At 35.0% G+C, this 17,956-nt stretch overlaps 1 protein-coding gene across 4 annotated transcripts in view; it reads right to left on the reverse strand.

The window, feature by feature from the left end:
* Positions 1–2,935: 2,935 nt before the first annotated feature.
* MLF1 (myeloid leukemia factor 1) overlaps positions 2,936–17,956 on the reverse strand; it is a gene marked incomplete at its 5' end in the record, with an annotated part of 28,073 nt that continues 13,052 nt past the window's right edge. The window contains 7 exons of one of the 4 annotated variants that reach the window (XM_079704256.1): positions 2,936–3,321; positions 4,864–5,002; positions 6,607–6,766; positions 8,581–8,709; positions 9,804–9,887; positions 10,248–10,325; positions 12,767–12,886. In XM_079704256.1, the coding sequence (XP_079560382.1) occupies positions 3,216–3,321; positions 4,864–5,002; positions 6,607–6,766; positions 8,581–8,709; positions 9,804–9,887; positions 10,248–10,325; positions 12,767–12,886 (816 nt within the window). In that variant the 3' untranslated portion in view covers positions 2,936–3,215. Of the gene's footprint in view, positions 3,322–4,863; positions 5,003–6,606; positions 6,767–8,580; positions 8,710–9,803; positions 9,888–10,247; positions 10,326–12,766; positions 12,915–17,956 lie in introns of those variants that run through there. The other 3 variants (XM_079704259.1, XM_079704258.1, XM_079704257.1) reach the window with 3 other exon arrangements.

Below are 17,956 nucleotides of genomic sequence, written 5' to 3' on the forward strand. Positions count from 1 at the left end.
CATACTCATTGTCCTCTGTGTGTGTATATATACATATATTCATATTTTTCTGTAATTATTATACCAAGTATATTCTTAATTATTTTTATTAATCACCACTTTTTTTTTTTTTTTTTTTGCGGTACGCGGGCCTCTCACTGTTGTGGCCTCTCCCGTTGCAGAGCACAGGCTCTGGACGTGCAGGCTCAGCGACCATGGCTCACGGGCCTAGTCTCTCCGCGGCATGTGGGATCTTCCCGGACCGGGGCACGAACCCGTGTCCCCTGCATCGGCAGGCGGACTCTCAACCACTGCGTCACCAGGGAAGCCCTATTAATCACCACTTTTAACCAAAGTAATAAACTTGTTTTCTCCACAGAGGAAACTAGAGGACAAAAGGCCAAGAACTGTCTAGCTAAATTTTTATATGAGTACACATTATAGATTACTTCTGTTAGGTTTTAAAGTGGCAAAATACACACACATTATATCATTCAAAGCAGTTACACATTCTGTTAATTCATAGTCATTTTATAACATATAAGAATAAAGATAAATTCAGTGAATGTCCTGATTCACTGCAGTGAGGGTCTAGGTCAAACCTCAGGAGAATCTCCAAATTGTCCTAGCCCAACTAGCCTAAGACCATTGCCTTAGTCCATTCAGGCAGCTATAACAAAAATACCATAGACGGGGTGACTTGTAAACAACAGAAATTTATTTCTCATAGATCTGCAAGGTGGGAAGCCCAAGATCAAGGCTCCAGGAGATTTGGTGTCTGGTGTGTCCCACATCCTGGTTCATAGGCAGCCAACTTCTCACTGTGTGGGCACAAGGCAGAAAGGGTGGAGGAGCTCTCTAGGGTCCCTTTTGCAAAGGCATTAATCCCATTCATGAGGGCTCCACCCTCATAACCTAATCACCTCCCAAAAGCCCCACCTCCAAACACCATCACATTGCCACACGTAGGGCACCATCTGATACCAATGTGCTCCTGCCACTGCCCTGTAACAATAAAAGATAATGAAGTCCTAAAGATAAATAATGAAAACCTATCACTGAGACTGAAAGTTACCAGGAAAATCACTAAAGTAGCAAGGAGCCTAAGTTTTCAACTTGGACTTATTGTCAAGGCCACATTCACCAAATAGTTAATATCCTTACATTCCCCAAAGACCCAGGGTTCCAGAAAGATCAGTGGTTGTCAATAAAGAAAAAATAACATGTGAACTACAAGCTATGGCGAGCCTTCTTTTTTATACTAGTTGACTTCAGAATTAGGATAAAAATAAATTCTGAAGAAAAGTTAATTTCAGCATCGTGTGAACATAAAGAATTAACATTTAATCTCCAGATGTCATATATTTTGTAAGTGGCCCCTTAGGAAGCACTGTGGCATAGGAGGAAATATATATTTAATTCAATTTTAATTTGATTTCTATGGTAAACAAATTGAGATGAAAAAAGCATCTATGAATTCTCTGCTATATGATGCATAGAAGTTATACTGTTTTAAGTACAATTATTTATTAAAATGTGTTTTCATATTTGAATATAATGATTCAAGTTAACATCAGTGTAATAATTTAGGCAAAAGGAGAATAATTACAGTGTCTACTGGGATTTTGCTCTATCTAGGGAATTTATGCAAAAGTGTTATTTCAAATGGATGCCTTATGATAACTTCCAAGTATGTAATAGTATGTTATTAGGATACTAAATTATTCATAAGAGGAAAATTTTAACATCTTTAATACTTGCTCAATTACTTTCCATTATAAAAATGAATTGACACATATGCATCTTATTTTAGTGACTAATTAAAGGCATGAAACACTGACTAGTAAAATTAACAGGGTATGATATAGAAAATTAGAAGAGTATAAGCACAATCACACAATTCTACTTCCAAAGTTTAAAAGGGAAGATATTAGGATTATAGAGTGATAATCGATTCTGTTTTTTTCCCCCTTGAAACAACAAAAACTTAAAAATTAAGATTTTATATTCTCACAAACTTCATGCCTAACTTTATAAAAACAGATTAATGCTCGCATTCTAGAATGAAAAAACCCAAGAGCTGAATTTTTAAATAGTATACTTAAAAAGGGAACAATTGAATTATTAAGTACCTTGCTCAAACACACTTCACCTGTCTAAGAAATTTTGAGACAATCAATCACTCAGGTTTGCAGAATACCAAATGAATTTTTCTAAATGTCACAAAAAGGCTGAGCAGAGTTTCTCCAAGGACACTCCAACTTTAGAATGTTAACCGTGGAGATAGATTAAGCTGTCTGTGAGAAAGGAGAACAGAAATATGCTACCTTAAGATGTTAAAGAGAAAGGTCAATATAAAGTCTGACGAATGTTGAAAATGTAACACAGAACAAAAAATGAATATACTGTATAAAGAAATGATAAGAAAATTCATGTATATTAACAATTTAAAATCTCTTCGAAAAGGAACTATTTGATTATTCTTTATGTTCTTTATCAAAATAATAACTAATTTTTTGTAAAAGAGTACTAGTGTAGTTTTGCTTTATTTTAAAAAATTCTTTAAGCTAGCTGGCTACATAACACATTATAAAATTTGAGCTAAATAATTTTTTTTTTTTTTTTGTGGTACGTGGGCCTCTCACTGTTGTGGCCTCTCCCGTTGTGGAGCACAGGCTCCGGACGCGCAGTCTCAGCGGGTATGGCTCACGGGTCCAGCCGCTCTGCAGCATGGGAGATCTTCCCAGACCAGGGCACGAACCCGCGTCCCCTTCATCGGCAGGCGGACTCTCAACCACTGCGCCACCAGGGAAGCCCTGAGCTAAATAATTTTAACATTTGTTAACATCACTCTATTATAGTGTTAGTAAAAATTGAGACTATTTTTTTTACAGTTTATTCTTTTAACTAATTTATGATAAAACAGCTGTACATTCAATCTTGAATATATAGGGGAATACATAGCCAATAGGAAAATAATTGTGAAAGTAAAATCAGCATGTGTTATGTTTTAAAGAGTGTTATAGAATGTTTAACAGCTTGCACTATTGAAAATTAAAGTTTTATTCCTAAAGTAGGGACAATATAAAGCTAGCACTTCCAAGAACATTCAGAAGAAAGTTGCTAAGAACACAGTATTGATTTAATAACAAGCGATTGGTCTTAGGTGTATTACTCAGCACCATTACTTTCTCTATTCAAACAACCAAAACTAAACAAATCAAATGCAATGCTATTTATTTTTTGTTGATTTTCACAGGTGATCCTTTGATGTTGAGTTTGTCCACAAAAGCATTTGATCTTCTTCCATGTTCAATGGCTGGACTTTGGTGCAGTTTCTCCCTGAGAAATATACATGTGAACATTAATACCATTTTTTAAATGGTCATTAAAAAAATCAATACAAACATGATACAGACCACTGTAATTTAAGGTGAGTTTTATCTTAAAGGTTCCTTAATAGCTTTGAAAAACATATGGCAGACTATTTCACTTAACATTTAAGAAAGCAACAGCTGCTTTCCTGAGATAGATTTAACTGTTTACTGTTGAACCATGCTGTCCAACATGGTAGCCACTAGCTACATCGTTTACATTTAAATTAATTAAAAATAAAATAAAATTTAAAAATTCAGTTCCTCAGCTGCATTGTTTACATTTCAAGTGTGATTCAATAACCACATGGGGCTACTGGCTACCATATTGGACAGTACAGATGCATAACATTTTCGTCATTGTGAAAAATAATTTCAGAAAGTTCTATTGGACAGTGCTGGTTTACAGAAAATGCCACTGATAGGCCATAAATTTATAGATCATCTATAAAGAGCATGCTTTTCTCTAACCAGGACCTAGATTTCATAGTCAAACTTAGCACTGTTAGGTTTTTATCAATAAACTTTTCAAAGTGAGACAAATATTATCTAAAATTAATATGAGAGCAAGTTTTCTAAAGAAAACATTGGGGCTCTAAATTCCTAAACAAGTATTTTAAAATAAAAGATGCTAGTACATGAAATTCTGCACAAGTCTTCTAATTTACTTGGTACCCACTTGTCAACCACTGGTTCTGGGAAGGCTTCCACCTTCTGCAGCAATTCTCCACTCTCTTAGAGCCTAGAACAGATTTCTGTTTTAAGGCCTACTGAGCCCCCCCCACTTCTCGTCTAATTTTCAATAGGAATTAGGTAGTGTTTTCAATTTTTCCCCCAGAGTATCAAATAAAATTGTAACTCTAGAATATATACTAAATGTGTCAAAATCTCTATAATCTCTATAAAAGTGTGGTATTAGCATGTTCATATTTCGCAGCTATTCCAAACGGTAATTCCAAAGGAGGCTAAAGTGTTTGCAAAACTCTTCCAAAATATTTGATATCTAATACAGATACTGTTACATATTATACAAGGGTCTAAAAATCTTTTTACCATTAAATGCTCAATTTTGACTTGTTAGGGAAGTTTTGTTCAGCCTTTTAGCTACAGTTCCTCTCCCCTTACCATATCCCTAAACACCAGTATCTTTACCTGGTACGAAATGTATGATTCCTACTCTATCCAGATGAAAATCTGTTTCACAAGAATAATTGCATTATAGTATATTGCTTTACCTTAGGAGGATTTTAGCCCCATTGTCTAAAGCATAATTTACTAGTGAGGTACTAGTCATATAATCCTAAAATACTACTGGTTTTCAGATACAAATTTAAATTTGTGTTGGAATACTCAGAAATAATATAAAGTTATTACATCTTTCACAAAAGATATTATTGATACAAACAACTTGGATGTTAATCAAAACTTCCTGATAACAGAGGTAAAATTACATAACTTCTCTTCTAATTTGTCTTTAAAAAACACAGCTTAGTTTAGAAATAACTTTTACCTTCTTTTAAGTTCTCGGGATCCTGAATTCTCATGACCAATGCTTCGCATCCTAGAGTTTTCTAGATTGTGCCATTGTCCCCTTGGTTGGTACTTCAGAACCTCATTTTGCCACTCATCATCAAAAGCATGAGCATCACCTACATCCAATATCAAAATAAAGGGGTAAGTATTAAGGTATCAGCTGTCAGTAATTGCCTTGCTCCCCACACATTTCACTCTAGCCTGGTGTTTCCATCAGCCTAACCTTAAAGTAGAAGCAGGAAACTGCTTCAAATAAAAAGGTCTTTGACTCAGAGTAATATTTCCTTTTCTCTTGGTTATGAGCAATATCTCCTTTTCTCTATTCCAGTTGATAATTTGGTTATGGATGATCTGGTTTTTCACACACCTGCCTGGATATCACATTACTTATCCAATGGACCCCATGACCCGGCGACAGTAACAGGCTTTCTTCCTGGGTCATCTCATGGTGATGCTGCTCTTCCTCTTACTGGGAGGACACTCCTCCTGTGCCTAGCACTTCCTTTCCTCAGTTTGGCCTCACAAGCTTCTTTTTCAATTTCCTGAGACAGGTTACTCATCTGACAATTCATGTTGTTATAAAGTAGGTAATCTAAATTCCATAATAACAATAAGTAAATGATAATACTTGTTCTTTCAGATTGCCTTTATAATAATGTGTTACTTTACTAAAATTTTCTTCAGTATGTTCATTATTGTGAAGTACTCTGTATATATTTAAATATGACCAAATTACAAAGGTTAAAATTAAAGAGAGGTTAAGATGCTGTGGCTTCCATCTCATTGCATAAGAATAATTTTATCCAGCTCCAACCTTAAGAGAATTTCTTTTTCTAAAATCATATAATTTAAACCCTTTACTATGATAAAACATTTTTATTCAAAATACTTTCTAAAAACAGGAAATGAATACAGCTTAAAAACTATAATGAAAAAAGTTAGGAAGTCTTAAATGAGTTGAAGAATGAACATAAAATCTAAGAAATGGAAAGATTTGCTTGATATATATGTGATTTATTAGCTAACAACACCAGAAATTTAAATCTTATCTATACGGAAGCCTAAGTGCCCAACAATACAGAATAGTTGAAATAAATTATGGCCAATTCATGATAAAACTTTTAGGTAACCATCTAGGATGTTTCTAAAAAGTAACATCATAGGTGACTGTTCACAATTGTAGTGGGGAATTAAAATAAGCACAATATAAACTATATAGATAGTAAAATACAAATTTTGAAAAACAGTATGTGTGATTGTATGTTTATATATATCAATACATAAAACTATTAGGAAGAAATACACTAAAACATTAATAGTAGTTACTTTGGGTTGGAGTTATGAATAATTTTAATTTTCTTTATACTTTTTTATACTTTTCGAATGTACTTCTTTGATATCAGAAATAAATAAAAACTCGATTTCTACTGATAGTCTTACTAAAAAACAATTCAAAAGACTCCATTTTCCAAGTATAAAACAAAAAAATAAATGATATTCAACATTAACAAAAATCACTATAAAAAACAGATCTACAATGAAACACTGAAACCACAATTTTATTACTATTTTGATAACGTATTCTCTACATTTACAATTCATAAGCTGTCTGAAACAACATCATATAAAATGTTTCTATAAAAAATATTCACCAAGTTCTACTGGTACAGCTGCTATTTTAACTTTGAGAGGAAGAATGCTATTTTCTCTGATAACTTACTTTCATTCATATTGATGAACTCTTGATTGACCTCTTCATCTCCAGTCTTCTTGTTCTTTGACTTTTTAACGACATGAGCTCGGTCACGGAGGTGATGACCAACAGCCATTTTTTCTAGTCCACTCTCAGAATCTCTCAGTGCTCTCCTAGTTTCCTTTACCTGTGAAAATGATGAAAATAAAAATTAGTTATTATTTAAATAAATATAGACTATAAACTCCTCAGAACCTGTTTACCTATAGAGGTAAGAATATAAATCTACTGCTCTAAAAATAATGGGTACTCAGTTCCACTACAAACTTGTAGTAAAATTATGGTAATAGTTCTCTGATATTTCCTGAACTGCTTACAATTAAAATGTCTAGGACAAATAGAACCAATATAATTATTAAAACAAAGAATAACTTAATTATATTAAACTTAGTGCCTTCAACACTGTCCTTGACAATTAATAGATGGGAGTACATACTAGCATTCCTACAAGAAAGGGCAACTAATTATTCAGCACTCATGAAATGACTTACATATTCTGTTTTCATTTAAGTCACCCGTTAGACAGGCAAACCCAAATTTTCTTTACTATTAAGTACTAACAAGGAAGTGGAGAAATGGGAACTCATACCAAAGTCTGTGGGAGCTAATTGTCTCAATCACTGTGTGATAATAACTTGGTGATTTCTAGGTAAGGATGAAGACACACGTCTCCTCCAATCCAACAATAGCATTCCTAGCCCTTTTGCAAGAGGAGACAGGTATAAAGATGAATAGGTGAAAAATTATAAACACCTAAATATCTATCAATAGAAAAATAGATTTAAAAACTGTGGTATATTCATATTTTAGACATTTATATAGAAGTTAAAATAAGAAACCAGAGCTACACATATCAACTTGAATAAATCTCAGAAGCAATTACTGAGCAAAGTCAAGCTGCAGAGGACACGTGCAGTATGAAACCATTTATACAAAGTTTAGAAACCTGTAAAATAATTCACTGTATTGTATATGAAGCATACATAAGTAATAAAATTATAAAAGCATGCATGAAAATGATAAATTCCAGGTACAGGCATACCTTAGAGATACTGCGGGATCTGTTCTGGACCACCGCGATGAAGGGAATATTGCAATAAAGTGAGTCACATGATTTTTTTGGTTTCTCAGTACACATAAAAGTTATGTTTATACTATACTGTAGTTATTAAGTGTGCAGTAGCATTATGTCTAAAAAAGCAATGTACATACCTTAATTTAGTAACACTGTATTGCTAAAAATTGCTAACTATCATGTAACAACACAGGGTTGCCACAAACCTTTAGTTTGTTAAAAACACAATTTATCTGTGAAGTGCAATAAAGTGAAGCCCAATAAAATGAGGTATGCCTGTATAAGAAAATGGTTGTCTTTGGGGGACGGAGAAAGGGAAAAGGAGGAGGAGGGAGGAGTATATTGGAAGCTTTAGCTGAATCTGTAACATCTTTGCTTAAAAAGAAAGCAAAACAAGAGACAACTTAAAGTAAATAGAGAGAAGTGTTAATGATTTGACTAAACTGGATTGAAGGAGTATGGGATACTTATATTATTCTCTATGTCCTTTCTGTATACTTGAAATATTTTATGAGTTAAAAAATTCATTTACTTCAAATAGAAACTAAAAGTAGACATTTATTTCATGAAACAAAGACTTCTTATAGTGTCTATTTACTTTGTCAACATGTAAAGCTATATTAAACATCCATGGATATTAACATGAAAAAAGGCACCTGGGGCAGGGATGGAGGTAGGTGGGGGAGACAAAGAATGCCTTAAAATAAATAAATAAATACAGTTAGTTTTATTGCTTTTCACACTGACCTGTGTTTTCTCCTCCCATCCCTTCCCCTGACCAGTACCAGGTCAAATTTTAATAGTTAAAATTTGATAAAGGTGATCTATGATTCCATAACTTTATAAAGTTCCAAGAAAATACTTACTCCTCCTGGAGCCCTGCGGGTTTGAGTTGAGGCCTGGAAAACCTTTGGTGGTTCATCTCCTACTTTGGAATAAGTCATAACTGAGGAAGAACTAAACGAATGTCCATTTGGATCCGTTGAAAGGTGACCCTAGATGTAAATATAAATTGTAAATCCAGTGAGTTCAGTCAAATACAAAGAAATAATGTCAGAGGATTCAAATAAAGTAACAACACTAGCTAGAAGTTCTACTAAAGATAGTATATATGATCAGTATGATGTCCAAATGGTACCCCCATGAAGGCCCTAACCTCCTTCCATTTTAGGTACCAATTCACACTCTCCTTCTAAGGAATAATAAATAACAAGTGATTCATTTAGAAATCCTCAAATCTTTGAGGTCAAAGACTTGTGGCTTAAATTTATAGATGCCATGCCCTGAAGCATGTAATACTTTTATAGCCAGTGGTTGAATTTTGTGTGCAATTTTGCCAATGTTGAGCCAATTAGCCATATGCCAAGAAGTTTTATACCTTCTGTGGGTACCAACTGCTACATTTCTAAAATCATTAATAATGTCCTAGATTTGGACATTCTGGAATGATCCTTAGATTTCAAACTGGATGACTAAAATAATATGGGTGGTCTTCATACTGAATCAAGCTATTTTGATTAATATCATGAGTAGAAAAGTAAGAGTATTAGTACTAGTTTATAAGTGTTTGGTCTGTATGAATCTAATCCAGTGCCTAAATATCATTCCTGAAATTTCTATTTTCAGAGTTATTTTTTAACGCTAAAACTTAATTTCTTAGATGCTACAAATCTTTTTAAGTAGACAAGTAATATATAATAAAAAAATCTAAATTCATATAAAACATTCATTTACAATAGTGATCTTCAGCAGAATAAATGTTTTTGAAGTTGAATCTTTTTATTTTGAAAGTTTAATTAATGCTGTTTTTCAAACTTGCAGGTTCTGAAATCATTTTGGTAGGTTGTGACCAGGATTTTTAAAATACGAAGTAAGATAGAAAATATCAGCACATGCTGTAAACAGTATGATTATTTTCTCATGAAACTTTTATTTCAGGTGTAAAATATATACAGTACACAAGTACTGTCATGATGTAAGATATATTTTTCAATCACTGTGGACCATGGTTAGAAAAAGGTTGAAAGCCACTATAATATAGGGTACCAATAACTGGAAATAACATTCTCATCAATCTTTTAGTACTTACAAAGTTTCTTTGTAATTCCTGCATACTGTTTCGCATATTTAACATCATTCGGTCCATTGCCTGAAAAGGGTTGACATCTGTACGCTATAGGATATTAGGAAGTATGTTATTAACTATAAGCACAACACAAAGGAAGCAAATCAACATTCCCAAAACAGCTGAAAATTTTTTTTTTGATTTTTGCTGGGGGGTCTCATGCAGTGATCGACCAGGCAAAGATAATTTAAGGACTATATAATGAAAGTGATTTGTTAAAGAAGAATTTGAAGCATACACAAAATCCTAAACAGCCAACATACAAATGGTTAGGGAGTTGTAACACTATAAATACATGCATACATGCATGTGTATATACCCACACATATATACATGCAAGAACATATAAATACACACACACATAAAATTCAACTTGTTCATAACATAATTTGGTTAATATTTAAATACTGAGTGATGTGTCCTTGGCTGTGGGACAGCTCTAGCATAGACTAGTCTTCCAATTTTTCCTTCTTCCTTCTGGATATCCTACCAGGCAAATAAATAAAACCCGAGTATAAGATGACAATGTTCCTTCCAGCAGTTCCACATGGATGATAGAAGCTGCCTCTGGAGTAATCAGCCCTCCTTTCCATCAGACTTGGACCCAAGTGATATAGGTTGATTCACTCCACTAACAGTCCTTGGATTTGCTGCCTACCACTGCCGGCTCAGTAGGGCATACCCTTGAAGCATGAGGTATGCTCCTTTATTTAATTTATTTATTTTAATAGATCTTTATTGGAGTATAATTGTTTCACAATACTGTTAGTTTCTGCTGCACAACAAAGCAAATCAGCCACATGCACACATATATCCCCATACCCCTCCCTCTTGAGCCTCCCTCCCACCCTCCCTATCCCACCCCTCTAGGTCATCTCAAAGCACCGAGCTGATCTCCCTGTGCTATGCTGCTGCTTCCCACTAGCTATTTATTTTACATTTGGTAGTGTACAAATGTCGATGCTACTCTCACTTCGCTCCAGCTTCCCCCTCCCACTTCGTGTCCTCAAGTCCATTCTCTATGTCTATGTCTTTATTCCTGCCCTGCCACTAGGTTCATCAGTACTATTCTTTTTTTTTTTTTTTGATTCCATATATATGTGTTAGCATACGGTATTTGTTTTTCTCTTTCTGACTTACTTCACTCTGTATGACAGACTCTAGGTCCATCCACCTCACTACAAATAACTCAATTTCATTTCTTTTTCTGGCTGAGTAATATTCCATTGTATATATGTGCCACATCTTCTTTATCCATTCATCTATAGATGGACGTTTAGGTTGCTTCCACGTCCTGGCTATTGTAAATAGTACTGCAATGAACATTGTGGTACATGTCTCTTTTTGAATTATGGTTTTCTCAGGGTATATGCCCAGTAGTGGGATTGCTGGGTCATATGGTAGTTCTATTTTTAGTTTTTAAGGAACCTCCATACTGTTCTCCATAGTGGTTGTATCAATTTACATTCCCACCAACAGTGCAGGAGGGTTCCCCTTTCACCACACCCTTTCCACCATTTATTGTTTCTAGATTTTTTGATAATGGCTATTCTGATCAGTGTGAGGTGATAACTCATTGCAGTTTTGATTTGCATTTCTCTAATGATTAGTGATGTCGAGCAACTTTTCATGTGCCTCTTGGCCATCTGTATGTCTTCTTTGGTGAAATGTCTATTTACGTCTTCTGCCCATTTTTTAATTGGATTGTTTGTTTTTTGATATGGAGTTCCATGAGCTGTTTGTATATTTTGGAGATTAACCCTTTGTCTGTTGTTTCATTTGCAAATATGTTCTCCCATTCTGAGGGTTGTCTTTTCATCTTGTTTATGGTTTCCTTTGTTGTGCAAAAGTTTTAAGTTTAGTTAGGTACCATTTGTTTATTTTTGGTTTTATTTTCATTACTCTAGGAGGTGGGTCAGAAAAGATCTTGTTGTGGTTTATGTCAAACCACATAGATGGTTTGTGTTTTCCTATGTTTTCCTCTAAGAGTTTTATAGTGTCTGGTCTTACATTTAGGTCTTTAATCCATTTTGAGTTTATTTTTGTGTATGGTGTTAGGGAGTGTTCTAATTTCATCCTTTTACATGTAGCTGTCCAGTTTTCCCAGCACCACTTATTGAAGAGGCTGTCTTTTCTCCATTGTATGTTCTTGCCTTCTTTGTCATAAATTAGGTGACCATATGTGCGTGGGTTTAACTCTGGGCTTTCTATCCTGTACCATTGATCTATATTTCTGTTTTTGTGCCAGTACCATACTGTCTTGATTACTGTAGCTTTGTAGTATAGTTTGAAGCTGGGGAGCCTGATGCCTCCAGAGGTATGCTCCTTTAGAAGAACAGTTAAGAATTCCTCCAGAACAGTAGTTTCTTAGCCAGGAGTGATTTTGATCCCAGGGGGACATTTGGCAATAATTATACTCATTTTTGTTTGTCACAACTGGGGAGGGTATATGACCAGCATCTAGTGGTAGACGCAAGGGATTCTGCTAAACATCCTACAAAGCATAGGACAGCTCCCCAGAATAAGAATTATCTAAACCAACGTGAAAGTAGTGGTGTCAAGGCTGCACAACTCTGCTCTAGAAAGATCTGCTATTGATTTTAGGTTTTATCACTGGAACAATCACCAGGAATCAAAGAGTGAAGCACATATTCTAGTGTGTCACCCCAAGCATCATCTACTATTATAAGGAGTGTTTAGTTCAAGGAACTCCCCTACTCAAGCAGGAAGAGTGTTTTGAATCCTGTAAGGCACTGTTATTCAATGCTGGTATTTCAGCCCTTCTGGATATTCTTTTGCTTTGTGCCAAGCTGGGACCTCCTTTTACATAAGTTATTTCTATAACATAAGTATTAGTCATATCCTGTTGTCAGAGATATATTCTTCTGTAATACTTTTCTTTACTAACTTTAAAATAAAGAACTTACAGTCAAGGAATTTTCTCCATCCTCATGTCCCGTATGGTTACGAGCTCTTCCTCTGCCATCAGAGATGCTGAACAGGTCTCTTCCAAATGGTTCAGAAAAATTTCTCATCATCTGTCGCATACTTTCTCGGTGTGCCATAAAAGAATCACTGTTGAAAATACATATAATCATGTAAGAGTAAGTGTTGGAATTTAAATAATAAGTAGGCAGCTTAATACTACAAAGAATGATTTTGGGCTAATATGCTTGTTAAAGAGACAAAAGAAGATTTTAGGAGAATAGAATTATCTCATAAAGACCCACTATTCATGAATACAAAACCTGTTCTGTTTGTTATCTACCATAATTCACTTATGTATAATAGTAAAAATATACCTTTATTTATCTCATTGTATGAAATTGATAAACACAAAGTAACACATCTCAGGTAGCTTAAGCCAGCACTAAAGGAAATGGCAAAAAAGGACTGAAAAATATTGCTACTAGGTAGAGGCCACTTTGGGCAGTCTACATAAATTCTAGTGAGAGCTAATAAAGAATGCTGGCTTGTTTATTTTTTAACTCTTATTTATTAAATATGAGCATTGAGAACTATAGCTATGTTATGAATAACATAAAAGATACAACATTATTTTTTAAAAAACAGGGTTTTTTTTTGTCTTAATGTTATGGAGTTGTAAGAGTTCTTTATATATTCTAGACATCAGGCTTTTATTATATATGTCCTGTAACTACTTTTTCCCCCAATCTTGGACTTGCCTTTTCATTTTCTTAACATCAGCTTACTGAGCCACACAGCCAGGATCCTTTGTTAGGTCTTCAGTTTTCATCCGACTATGACCTTTGCATGGAAATTTTATTTCTGACTTAGTTTTCTATCTCTGCCTTTCATCTTTAACTAACTCCAACTCCTATGGCATTTTACATATCTCCATAAGCATCTTTTATTTTTAGAAGATGAGGAATAAATAGAATTTAAAACATGAAGGGAAGAATTGTAATAGAAAGTCAGAAGTGGACAATCTGAGGGGAGTATTGTATAAAAGAGTAAATTGTGTTGATTATTCTACCATACGTTCTAAATTTCCTGTCTTAAAGTTAAAAGGCTTCCATTTTTATTTTACATCTTCTAACATGGGAGATTTATTTGTAGTTTTTTTTTTTTTACAAAATGTTCTAATATTACTGAACTTAATTTCAGTTAGGTATATTATAAACTTGATTATCTAGTCTCTGATAAACCAATGAACTCACTAATTTATACGTGTGGTACCCAGCTTCTAAGATGGTCCCAATGATCACCACTCCCTGGTATTCATGCCCTCATGTAAACCATTCCTCCCCTTAAGTATGGCTGGACTTACAGACTTGCTTCTAATAGAATATAAGTGATGGGATATCAATTCCAAAGTTAGATTTTTAAAAAGACTGTGGCTTCTGCTTGTGTGCTCTCTTAGCATGATGGCTCACTCTGCAGGAAGCAGCTGCCACACTATGAGGCAGCCCTGTGGGGAGGCCCACATGAGTGAGCTTAGGGGCAGATTTTTGAGACCAGCCAGCAACCACGTGAAGGAACTTGGAAGTATATTCTCCGTCAGTCAAGCCTTAAGATGACGACAGCCTTGACTCACAACTTGATTGCAGCCTAAGAGGACCCGAGTTGGAACCACTAAGCTGCTCCTAGATTCCTAATCAACAGAAATTATGACATAATCAATGTTTGTTTTAAGCTGCAATAGATAACTAATACATATTACATCCCAAAGAGCAGTATCTAACACATTTAAAACTGCCCTTATTCTGTCAATGTTGGTAGTTTCATCTAATGACTGGGAAGGAAATTAATACAAATCTATAAAAATAAGTAGGTCTGTTTCTGCATCATGAGAAAATGTTTTACAGATTTTCATCAAGTTTTGAGACTATGTTTGGGATGGTATGAATATAGATATAAGCTTCTATGGCATAACACAAACCTCAATTGAGGGTGGTGTTTCTTAGATAGGTTTCTTAGATAGGTGGTCTTACTCTAGAGCAGTTGAAACTGAGGTACAAGAAGCCACGGAACTTGTGTTCTACTTATTCCTCATCTTCTAAAAACAAAAGACGCTTATGGAGATATGTAAAATGTCATAGGGGTTGGAGTTAGTTAAAGATGAAAGGCAGAGATAGAAAACTAAGTCAGAAATAAAATTTCCATGCAAAGGTCATAGTCGGATGAAAACTGAAGACCTAACAAAGGATCCTGGCTGTGTGGCTCAGTAAGCTGATGTTAAGAAAATGAAAAGGCAAGTCCAAGATTGGGGGAAAAAGTAGTTACAGGACATATATAATAAAAGCCTGATGTCTAGAATATATAAAGAACCCTTACAACTCCATAACATTAAGACAAAAAACCCCCTGTTTTTAAAAAAATAATGTATCTTTTATGGTATTCATAACATAGCTATGGTTCTCAATGCTCATATTTAATAAATAAGAGTCAATCAAAAGTCACTAAGGAAGAAATTCGGAACTACAGGTACTGACTGCAACAGAAATGCTTCTCTATGTAGCATGCTCCTAGGTGAGTGGAAACTTTATTTAAGAACAGTAAGCAACTCTCCCAAGAAATGGTGGCTAGACAATATGATATACAGGTTCAAGTTCAACAAATGTTTATTTTGTATATTGTGCATCAAGCATAGAGGTTCATTACTGGTCTGGAGGGACTTCTGGTCTGACAGAGAAGTGAGACTTTATGTTTTAAAATTAAGATTTTAAAACTTAGATATTATATTAGTTTACTATTGCTTCTGTAACAAATCACCACAAATTTAGTGACTTAAAACAACGCAAATTAATTTTCTTACAGTTCTGGAGGTTACAAGCCCAGAATTGGCTAGAATCATTGTGTTGGCAGGGCTGTATTCCTTCTGGTGGCTGCAGGGGAAAATCAGTTGCCTTTTTCTAGCTTCTAGAGACTGCTCATGTTCCCTGGCTTATGGCTCCTTTCCCCATTTTCAAAACCTGCAGCATAGCATCTTCAAATCTCTCTCTGATGCTTCCATATTTAAAAGATTCTTGTGATTAAATCGAGCCTGCCTGGATAATCCAGGTTATTCTCCTATTTTAAGGTTAGCTGATTAACAGAGTTAATTCCAACTATAACCTTAATTTCCCCCTGCAATGCAAAATGACATATTGGGGGATTGGGGGATTGGGACATGGACATCTTTAGGGGGGCATTATTCTGTCTACCACAAATACATTCCTAAAATCACTTTATTTAAAGCAATTTCCAATTGTTCCTGTCAGTCTCCATAAAATAGTCTTAGAAGATTGAAAAGCTATAAAATACAGCTTGTGATTAACCTGGCACTAGTGTGCTGAAGGGGATTTCTATGACTGATGATGAAGACAATAGATTAAAGAACTTGAACCTGAATTAGGACAAGCCAAAAGACATCAGCTCTGAAAGCATCAGCTCTTGAAGAAGTATCTACCCCAATGGCAGCATTCTCTCTGACTAATGGCCTGATTTGTAACTATTATTTCTTGTTATAATTCAAGGGGACTTTTGAGGTCCTTTATTAGACTACTAAATAATTACAATTTTTAAAAAAGTCATTTATGAAATCCATGCCAATGCAAACTACCTTCTGTTCTTAAAGTACCAAAGAAAGACTTCTGTTATACTTTCCCTCTCCCTCCCCCAAACACTTTCCTGATACTTTTCCAGCTACTGTCTCCTTTCCTTAAGCACTTAAATCTTCCAATAGTCATCTATACTTGTGTCCTTTACTTCCTTGTAGCTCATTCCCTTTATTTCTTTACAAATGCCTTTTCCTTCCCTTCACCTCTGCGTTAAAACACCAATGATTCCCTTAACCTTCCAATTACTGAAACCCAAAGGTCATCCCTAGTCCTTGAATTCTCCGCAGCATCCGGAACTTTGGGGGCAATGCACTGTTCTCAGCCTTGTTTGATAAATTTCTCCTTTAAATTCCCCTTTCCTTCTTGCCCTTGATGGAGCTTCCTTAGTGTCACAGATAGATTACTGATGTGTCAAAATGTTGATACCTCATCCTGGCAGCAGCCAGGTGGGGCCTGAACCTGCCAAAGTCCCTGGCGCTGGTTACTTCCAGCTTCTATCAGTCTCTCCTCCTTTGTACTCCAAGGTGCTTTGCAAATATTCTCTAATTGTGAATGACGTTAAAATGCTGAAAAGCACTGCCCCTTAAAGACATACTTCCTCTGGGCTTTACCTGGTCTTCTTTTCCCTGCCCTCTGTGCATTATTTCTTTTAACTTGACCATGCTTAAAAGTCACCAGAGGTATTCATTAAAATGCAGATTCCTGAGACATACGCCCAGGGATTTTTGATTCAGTATATCTGGAGCATGGTCCAGTAATCTGCATTTCAGCAAGCATTTCAAGTAACCCTAATGCAGATGTTCCAAGGACCTCAAATGAATAAACACTATAATCTGTCCTCTTCAACCACTTTGTCAGGGACTCTAGTTCAATTTCTGCTTGTTTTGATGCAAACGGTCTCCATTTATTTAACAAATATATACTGAATACCTATGTAGAAGGCCCTGTGCCAGGCAGTGGGTATAGAGCCCTGAACTTTGGAGGGCTAAAATCAATTTCAACTTCCTATTGGCCAGGAAGTTGTAATACTTTTTGAAGTACTCAGAGTATAAATTACAATGATAAAGCAATTATTGAACATTTGCCCATTTCTATCCAAATAAGTCTGTGTTTACTGAAGTATAGCTGATTTACAGTATTATATTAGTTTCAGGTATACAACATAATGATTCAATATATTTATAGATTATACTCCATTTAAAGTGACTATAAAATACTGGCTATATTCCCCGTGTTGTCCAATACATCCTTGAGGCTTATTTATTTTACACATAGTAGTTTGTACCTCTTAATACCCTCTCCCCCTCCTCTCTTGCCCCTCCCCTGTGCCCTCTCCCCACTGGTAACCACTAGTTTGTTCTCTATATCTGTGAGTCAGTTTCTGTTTTGTGATAGTCTTTCATTTGTTTATTTTTTAGATTCCACATATAATGATAACATACAGTGTTTGTCTTTCTTTGACTTATTTCACTAAGCATAATACCCTCCAGGTCCATTCATGTTGTTGCAAATGGTAAAATTTAATTCTTTTTTTATGGCTGAGTACTATTCCAC

Source organism: Hyperoodon ampullatus (genome assembly GCF_949752795.1).
Source record: "Hyperoodon ampullatus genome assembly, chromosome: 5".
NCBI lineage: Eukaryota > Metazoa > Chordata > Mammalia > Artiodactyla > Ziphiidae > Hyperoodon > Hyperoodon ampullatus.